General features: G+C 35.9%; 1 protein-coding gene across 1 annotated transcript; it reads right to left on the bottom strand.

Moving 5' to 3' along the window:
* Positions 1–2,773: 2,773 nt before the first annotated feature.
* nmu (neuromedin U) lies at positions 2,774–8,443 on the bottom strand. The gene is made up of 8 exons (XM_040039995.1): positions 8,186–8,443; positions 6,950–7,005; positions 6,826–6,873; positions 6,551–6,604; positions 5,924–5,953; positions 3,782–3,835; positions 3,645–3,687; positions 2,774–3,258 (listed from the first exon to the last, which is right to left on the bottom strand). The coding sequence occupies exons 1-7, from the start codon at positions 8,322–8,324 to the stop codon at positions 3,652–3,654; spliced, it is 417 nt and encodes a 138-aa protein (XP_039895929.1). The 5' UTR covers positions 8,325–8,443; the 3' UTR covers positions 2,774–3,258; positions 3,645–3,651.
* Between the last annotated feature and the right edge of the window lie 1,194 nt (positions 8,444–9,637).

Here is a 9,637-nt window from a genome sequence, read left to right as displayed (position 1 = left end):
TGTGTTTACTGAGACTGAGGTCTTTATATTACTATGAGTCAAAGGCCTTAAAATGTTAGTACTAAATTTTTTATATCTTGCACTTGACACATACCCCTCATTGGCTGGCTGCAACTAAGACTATAGCCTAAAATTGAAACTGAAACTCAAAAAAGCACATTATGGAACAATGAAACCTAAACTAAAACGACCACACTTGGGGAAAAAACTGTGACTAAACTAATAAAAGTAATAACTCAGATTGTGCATACTTCAAAACTAGTCATTTGAATAATTTTCCTTCTTCAGTTTGATGTCCAAAGAAGATCTGCATGCATAGGAGTGTTTTTTGTTTGTTTGTTTGTTTAAAGAATATAAATTCCGCTTGCATTTGGCCTACGCTTTCTAAGTTTTCTCAAGCAGACTCACGTGTTACTTTTGCGGTAATTCACAGCCAGGGGACAAAATAAAAGCTATTGTTGTAATTTTATATGTCATTGTTTTATATCTTATTTATCGTTGTTGTTCTTTGTGTCAAGTTTGTTTGAAGACAGGATTATTTGTCGATAAATTATCTCTGTCTGCCCTTTGGACGTGTGTCTTTATGTTTATCGGCCAACTCCGGGGTACTCATCTCCATGACAACAGGAAGTAGCAAACCCTGCAATGCCACTTTTGGCCACGTTAAGGATGTGTGGCGCTTTTCCGATACTTTGAGGGAGATATTACAGTTTTTTCTGATCTTTAGGAATTAGAAACAACCAATCTTTCCGAAATTGTACGCAATAAACATGAAATAGTACACCAAACGATTCTAACTTAAATAGGGAAAAAATAATAATTGCAAAACTTATTAGAAAGAGTTTACACTTCGCCTAAGTTTGTCATACCTAGTTACAGTAGTTACTAGCTACTGCAAACCCCAACAAATTATAACATTTAAAACTCAGTCTATAGCAGAGCATTCAGTTTGGCCTGGACCACAAGTATTAATGGTTTAGAAATTTAACTATTCGGGATAAAACAAACAGATTTTACACAGTAAAATATCTTTAAAACGGTTTTAAGATTAATTATAAAAAGCCAGGGACAAAGAACAATACTGTAATTTATAAACCCTATAAATTACAGCATTATCACCTTATCACAGTCTGCGTCTTCTTCAAGCCTCCCCTGCAAGCGTCTTAAATTTAAGCAAACATACAGAGGCAGCAATAAGAAAAATCACCACAGAGCTTTATTTACAATTTCAAAGCTACAAAAACAATTAAAAAGGCTATTATATGATTTCTTGCTCACATGTGCTCATCTCTAAGGAAGGATGGCAGACGGGCAATTTGGTCAAAAAACGTTTTTCGTTTTTCCAGTTATGTGATGATAGTCTTCAGTCTGGCTGGAACCCACTGAGTACACAGAAGAAATAGCCTTTCTGGAGGCTATTGATTGGTGTCCTGTGTGAAATGCTGCAGTTGGATTTTATTTTATTGACTTGGCAAGAGCTCCTGTGGTATTTTACACAACTGCTCTTTCTGTTTTTTAGGTTCGCACACTAATTAAGCCTTAAAGGTAAACACATTCTTATTTATCGTGCTGTCACTGTTTATACCCAAAAGACTGATTACAGTGTTTGCCCTCGATCATTATAGTGAGGTCACTCTTGGAAAAGAGTTGTTGTTTTTTTCATCTCAGTGAGACTTGCCTGGATAAAGATAGGCATAACAATAATATTTCACGATGAACTAAAGGAATTTGAACACGTTTAAATTCATTCACTTATCTCACCGGTAAAAGTGAGTAACTCTCTGTGAAATAATCGGAATGTACTTATTTATAGATCTATACAGTGCGTAAAAATCATTATATACATTTCCTTCCTCTTTAAAGCGACACACCAGCATCGAAAACAGAATACAAAGAAAGAGGCTTTAACTGGCTGATGATAGCGACATCTACTGTTGATAGTAGTAATTACACATTCGTGTTCCGTGGTTGGTAATTTGCACTTTTAATTGACCAAATAAGTAATAAAATAAAATCCTGCCAGTAATTATCTAATACCCTATAACCAAATATCTAATCAGTCAATTGCAACTCAATGTATTTAGGAACGTAGACATGGTCGTGTTATTTGTTTATGTTGCGCATCAACCTGAATTCCCCTTTATTCCCATAAAGGGGAATTCAGGTTACTTTAAATGTGGCACGGTTATTATTTCCAAATGGGCTGGACTGAGTATTTCATAAACAGCTGATCCACTGGGATTTTAACCACACCTTCCTCTGTAAATCAAGGATTATCTGTAAAAGAGAAAATATCCAATGATCAGCAACTCTCTGGGTTGAAATGCCTTGTTGATTTCAGAGATTAGAGGAGAATGACCAGACCGCCTTCCCGATGAATACTAAGTCAAATGGCTACTCATTCCAACCAAGGAATGCAGAAGAAGATCTCTTAATTCACATGTTGAATATTGAAGCATGTGATATCGACAGAAGACCACACCAGGTGTCACTGCTGTCATCTACAATCACACAGGTGGCCAAAAACTGGACAATAAAAATTGGAAAGCCATTGTCTGGTCTGATGAGTCTTGATTTCTGCTGAACATGCAGAGAGTAGAGTCAGAATTTGGAGTAAATAACATGAAAGCGTGGTTCCAACCTGCGGTGTTATCAGTGGTTCAGGCTGGTGGTGGAGTTCCAGATGTACTTAATAAATTGTCTGATGTCACACACATGAAAAATCACCACAAAAGGTGGAGAACAACAAAGAAAATATCCCAGCCAACCCCCCAGAAAACCAAGCAGATATAGTGCTGGTTTAGTATCAGAGCCTCAACACCTGAGGCTTCTGCAGTAGGAGGAACTTACTTTACCATCTGTAACTTTATTATTAGTAAAATTACACATTATACAACTGTACATCAAACAAAGCCATTTTCATGTTTAAATTACTCTTACTATTTTATGTAAAAACTTAATTCACCTCACTCCTTCACTCTATTTTACACTGTTTTCAAATGTACTGAAATAGGACTAATCACACTGAAACAAAATTACACAACTACACCCAGCCACAGATAGCAGTTTTAATAACACAAAACAAAATATGGATAAATTAATAGTGTTTTAATTAATATCCATTGTGTACATTCAAACATCACTATAAAGCAGAGGCAGAGGGATGTGTTTGATGTCTGGATCACTCAGTGGCGGTGCAGCAGCCTGGGTCTCAGGGTCTGTTTTGTCTCTGTACACTAAGCTTCAGAGGTGGAGACTCTAAAACACATGCAGGATGTGTATGATTAGAAGATACAGATACATGCATTTGACATATGAACGGCATATAAACGCGGTCCTACGAGTCTAGTACAAAAGTCAAGAGGATAAATATCACAAAAACTCCAAAGCACTCTCTTTTCATGTAAAATTAAAATGCCTTTATGGAATAGATATAGTTTTTTAATTGTTGAAGACGTATATGCCAAAACGCACTGTGCATGAAAGTGCCTTTGGGTTTTTGATATTTTAGCTTATTTTAGCACAGTCACATAATCATTAATAAACTCCTAGAGCTTTTTCTTCTACTCTAAATTTCATGTACAATTACTTAATCTTTCAAACATAACATGAAGGCAGGAAAAAAACTATAACCGAATTTTTACCTTTAGTTCATTCATACTCTAAGGATCTTCTCCCATTCCGTGGCTGTAAGTGTAAACACAATTTTTAATTTAATTTCAAATTCTGCCTATTTTGTAGGCTTTTTAATTCCTTTTTAGTGGCACAAACGTAAACATACCCGATAGAGAAAGTAGCCTCTGCTCTGGATTCCTCCAGGTCCCTGGAGGTCGGCCTGTAAAAACATTTAAAAAACACACAATTTAGCCACCTGCAAAATTGCTCTTAGTGTTGTCTACAGCGCCTCTTCACCACCAACATGTACCCACTCAAAGACTCACATCTGGATTTGAAAACACACACTCTCCACGTTTCTTGCTCACGTTTTATCGGCGTCCACTTTGTGTTTGTCAGTGCTTTGATAGTAAGTGGGGGAGGAATTCACCTGGCTTGCCACACCAATTATAGACCATAATAACTCTCAGCTTGGGAAAGAACAACTAATGTAGAGTGAGTTTGCACAGAGTGAGGAGAGCTCTCAGATATGCAACAGCATGATTGATGTGGACGCTCAGGATGTGGATAAACACACTGAAAACAATTACAGAATGGAGCACACACATTTCACTATAAACATTTGCAGCAAGCGCACAAAAGTGGAGCTGCTTTCATCGTGCCTGCTGCAATTATCATCATCTATTCGTCACCTCTTTCTATACCATCCTGTTGCTCTTGAGATATCCAAATATATACGTTTAAGAAGTAACTTTGCATAATAGCTGTCCCACAGTGTAAGGGGATATTAAACAACACAGGATTTAATGACAGTTTGAGCCACTGATTGCATTTTGCATTCAAAAAACAAAGTATTTCTCTTTGTTTTATCAGTCAGTGGCTGTGGTGAACAGATGTGAGTGGTACATACGTGCATTGTGAGTCCTCTCTGTCTTCTAGTATTTAGTTGGGAAACTAGACGCAGAAGAGGGTGCAACTGAGGGGACTGACAAACATACACATATACAGACACATAGATAGATACAGGCAGATACACACACATGAATAACAGCAAAAAAGAAAGTACAGACTATGGAATGTGCAAAGGCAAAGAGAAAAACACGTTTTTTTTCTCTCAACACATAAACGCATGCTACACAGAAATACAAACGTACAAATGCTTCCTCACTGCAGCAAAGTGTGTTGCCTGTATAAATAGATCACATTCTGTGTCTCATTCTGTATCACAGAGATGGTGGAGTGAGAAAGCGAACAGCATCATATGTCACCGAAGCAAAATGCTGTGTTATTTCAGTAAAAGTTGCTGCATGTGCATTAAAGGATGTTTCCTCTCTGTGCTGGCTTCAATAACCATAAATGCACACCGAGGAAAATAAATATGATGTTTGTAAATAATGACATCTGTTTTTCACACTGAGTATAATATTTGACAATGTAAATGTATCATTCTATTTTATATTAGCTGTAGAAAAAGGCTCCCTGCATCATCTAGCTTGAGTTCTGTTATGTGGTAAACGGCCAGAAAGTCTTTTGCATACAGAAACAACATGAACAAGGATTCATCTTCATCAAAAACAAACATACAAACAAATAAATAATGACATATTTTTCTTATAGTTAAGTATAAAATTGTGCGCTAAAATATCATCTGCAACTTCAGATACAATCCCCTTTGCTTTTGACACAACATTTGTGTGAGGTGTCAGGTATGAAGGGCAGACAGGAAGGATCGCTAACCCTAATACATCCAGGTTCTCGTGCGATCATGAAGCACAGCCTCCTACTAATCTATGATCTATAGGTATTTCACATGCAGAGCAAACACAGGGCAAAATTTTATCATACATATGTACATATTTAGATATATTAGGACCGTGCATGTTTACATTTCCAAGTGCTGGTCTGGCATGCATTTGTGGTTAGGGGCATGACGTGCAGTTACTTTTAATTGCTGGTGTTAATAGCTCTGATAGGCCTAAATTCAGCCGATTAAGAGGCGTCACAACAAGAAGTGCAGATTCAGTTGTAAAACAAAAGAGGTGGTTTTTTAGGTCAAGCAGCATTCTGCAGCAATCCAGTTCAATCTTTTAACTTACCCCTCCCTTTGACAAGACAGAACCTTGTGGTCTAGAGTAATGAAACAAAAACTGCACATAGAGGGCAGGAATATATATATATATATATATATATAAAATAACAAAAATAACAACCAAACCCACTCAAAAACCAGCACAACACATGCAATGTTTAATCTATAATGATAGCCATATAAGGCAAAGCATTAAAGTGTGAGAAAACATTTACTTACCCTTTTGCTATTTTCTCTCACATTCAGCTCCTGAACACACAATGAAATATTGACAACTAAATTAGTCTTTGGTCTTTTGCATGTCTTTTTTTTTTTTTACCGTTGACATTGTATGATGTTAGTGGGAGGGTCATCTCATGCGTTTGTAGCTGTGAGCACTGAAGCTCCACCCACATGCTGTTCACATGTTGCTTACGAGGAGCAGCCAATCAGAAAGATCTCGATAAACAGGAAGGCGGTGGAATATGAAACTGCTTGTGAGCCGGCACCAAATCCAAGTATAAGATCCTTTTAAATTATGAATTATGCAAAGCTGCTCTTGTAGAGTCCAAGATTAAAGATATCAGACTGGAGAAAGAGCAAAATAGGTCCTTTTAAAATTATGACTGTTGCACAGTATTTGTGTCTTTATAGTTCCACGTATAGTTTTCATAGTGTTTTGCATTGGATAGGGAAAGCAGGGTATCTTAGTCCAAAGTCTTCATACTGTGAATTCTCTGAGTTATGGTTTGGTCGTTCTTTGGGAATTCTGTCATAATGCCATAATTAATGTTTTAATGTTGTGTACCAAATTCTGCAAAACAAAAGTGTTTCATGTTACTTTTCAAGTAAACAACTCTGAGGTACCTTTGATTTCTGAACCAGCATCAACACACAGAGCTCTCCTAAGACATCAGATGCCTGGAAAGAGACCAGAGAGTTGTTTAAATGTTTCAAGTTATTAAAATATACATATATATATATATATATATAGATAGATAGATAGATAGATAGATAGATAGATAGATAGATAGATAGATAGATAGATAGATAGATAGATAGATAGATAGATAGATAGATAGATAGATAAAATATATGTCTAAATAAACTATATCATTTTACTTGTTTAGGATTAAACTCACCAAAAACCTCAGGTCTTCAGAGAGGTAGGATGAGCACATGGCATCAATCTGCAAAGCAACACAGAGAATGGTGGAGGAGTGCAGCAACAGAAATGATTAAAAAGAATAAATCAGTGTGCTTTACCTCTCTGAGTAGCTGCCCCTGATCTGCTGTTGCCTGCTGAAGATCTGCTGGAGCACCTTTTTGTTTCATACAGAAACACATACAATATACAGTTAATACAGAAACTGACGCAACCGATTCACAGCTTTTCTCCCTTGCCCAATTTGTCATTTCTATGATTCAGGGGTCAGCTAAAACCAAGGAAGAACAGGAACTGTTATTATTATTATTATTATTATTATTATTATTATTATTATTATTATTATTATTATTATTATTATTATCAATAATAATATGTATTATGTATGTGTTAGTCCTTTAGACTGTATTTATGAGACTAAAATCTTTAAATGTATTCAAATACATGTATATAAATATTCAACTAGGAGTAATAAAAAACTCTCTGTACAGCAAGTCAGTGTCTGAAGTATGTTAAACTGTATTATCCCCATCAAATAAAATTTTAATTTAAATAAAAAGACATTTAAAATGTTTTTCCACATTATGCAAATAGCTGAGAACACTTTCTATATTCTGAAGAAATTATAAATTAATTGAATATGTTTTTATGATGAAAATCAATTTGACTTTTTCTCACTTGACTAATTTTATGCTCATTACTATCTCAGCATTATTTTACTGTGTAAGTGCTTGCTTATTATTTCTGTATTTATTTTTACCTCTTATGTTGCCCTTACAATAAAGGTAAAACAAACCCAACTCCTCACAACACATATAAATGTAAGTCTATTTTTGATCTACAAAATAAAATCTTTTGTAAACTCCTTCACCTTGGAGAATGACTTTTGCAGAAGACAATAAGTCAACATTTTCCAGCACTGACACTGACTCCAAAAGATTACACGCAAACTCACAGATCACTCCGACAGCTGGAGAACTGACTGTCAATCTACATCTAAGTACATCTCAGTCATTTGTTACTTTCTGTGAGCTAGTAAACGCAAAAAGTCAGGGGTTTAAGATTTTTTTTACTTTCACCAAACTGTCTTGTACAGTTTGATATCATATCAGAAACTAAATCCAGGTAATATTGATACAGAAGATAGACAAGAAGCTCATGTTAAAGTTAATATTTAAATTTCTTTATCACAAATCATTTTTATTTTTTTCTTTCTTAGCTTACTTAGATAGATAGATAGATAGATAGATAGATAGATAGATAGATTTAGACGTTATTCTTTAACTTTTTAAATTAGGAATAAACCTGCTTATAAGGAAATAAGCTGACTGACTTACTTTGGCAGACTGGTATGGTGAGGATGAGGAGGGCTGCGAAGGTGATGCTGGCCGTGCGGAGTGGACTCATGGCGCTGCTGCTGAGGCTGTGCAGGGTGCTGAAGGCTCCGCGCTGACTTTGGCTCTGAAAGGTTCTCATCTCTCTCTTTGGCTGGCCTTTGGTGTCTTTTGTCTTTTGACTTCTTGCTCTTCTGACAGCTTGTATCTCACGTCAGAGAAATATGAAGGCTCGTGTCAAACACCCGCCTCTCGTGCTGACACTTGACTGCGTCACTGGAGCTCGGCGCGCGTAAAAGTTGTTTGGTTGCCGCAACAGGTTGGCGGAACGAGGTGCTTCGGGCAGGCTGATGAAGGATGGATGCAAAGCAGGAAGTGAGTAAAGTTGCATCACGTCCATCAGAAAATCATCAATAAATAAGATAAACATGTTTTTTTTTTTCTCGTTTCGAACTTGAAAAATACGAATATGATAAAGTAGGCTACAGTATTACTCATGTCTTTGAATCGATATCTAGATTCAGATCGGTGCCTATCTTCTTTTAGAATTGTAAAAATTCCCACATGAATTATTGTAAAGTATACAAAGTATTTATATCATAACAAAGTACAATTTTATTATCAACTAAACGTCTAATCCTGAAAATCTTGAGAAATTTTCTCCACTAGCTGTGGATTTTATTTATTTATTTATTTTTATTAATATCATTAATAACTTATTTTTCCCAAAATAAGTTAGTATTCGGTCTTTACATTAATAATAATCAATTTGCACTCTTGTTGTTATTGCATCACATGAGCTCAGGAATCTAATATTAGCATGTTAGCGTTTTAAAATCACTTATGCTATGCAAACTTTTTCAGGTGTGGTCTTGGAGAGAGGTCACAAGATTCAGGTTCAGCTAAAGTAAACAACAGATTTGAGCCTTCCTTGGCAAAAATAAATAAATAAATAAATGAAACAATACACCTAAAGCACAAGAAACACACAACATTAACACTTACACATAAAGACTAAAGGGCGATTTATAGTACTGCGTTGAGCCCATGGTGGGCAAGGTCATCATTTGACTTCAGAGCAGAGTTACGCAAGCAACAAAAACTGCATATGTTCACACTGGCAAAACACAATCTATTTTATTAGCATAATGAGCATGTTAACTGCAGTCTTTTACATTTTGTTTCACTGAGGTAGTGTCCTTGTGCTATTCATTATATGATGTTTACACTACATATTGCCACCAAACAGACTTATCAAGGTTGCTGACGTCTATGCCGCCACATTGTGTAGTCACATTACTAGTAAGGTGCCCATCCCATTATGGCAAAGGCTATGTTATGAAAAATAAAGTATTAGTTAAACATAACACCATGAAGGAGCCAGGGGAGACAGAAGGAAGTAGAAAACACAAAGAAATCAAAATAAATCAAACCCAGTAAGGTAAAACCCAGCAA

Source organism: Simochromis diagramma, unplaced genomic scaffold, assembly GCF_900408965.1.
Source record: "Simochromis diagramma unplaced genomic scaffold, fSimDia1.1 OVJJ01000026.1, whole genome shotgun sequence".
NCBI lineage: Eukaryota > Metazoa > Chordata > Actinopteri > Cichliformes > Cichlidae > Simochromis > Simochromis diagramma.
Note: the sequence above shows the minus strand (reverse complement) of the source record. Positions and strands in the feature narration are given on the sequence as shown.

Coding starts and splice junctions, on each gene's coding strand:
- nmu (XM_040039995.1), bottom strand. CDS start 8,324: ATGAGAACCTTTCAGAGCCAAAGTCAGCGCGGAGCCTTCAGCACCCTG. Junction 7,006..8,185: donor CACCATACCAGTCTGCCAAA/GTAAGTCAGTCA, acceptor TGAAACAAAAAG/GTGCTCCAGCAGATCTTCAG. Junction 6,605..6,825: donor CTGAAGACCTGAGGTTTTTG/GTGAGTTTAATC, acceptor GTCTCTTTCCAG/GCATCTGATGTCTTAGGAGA.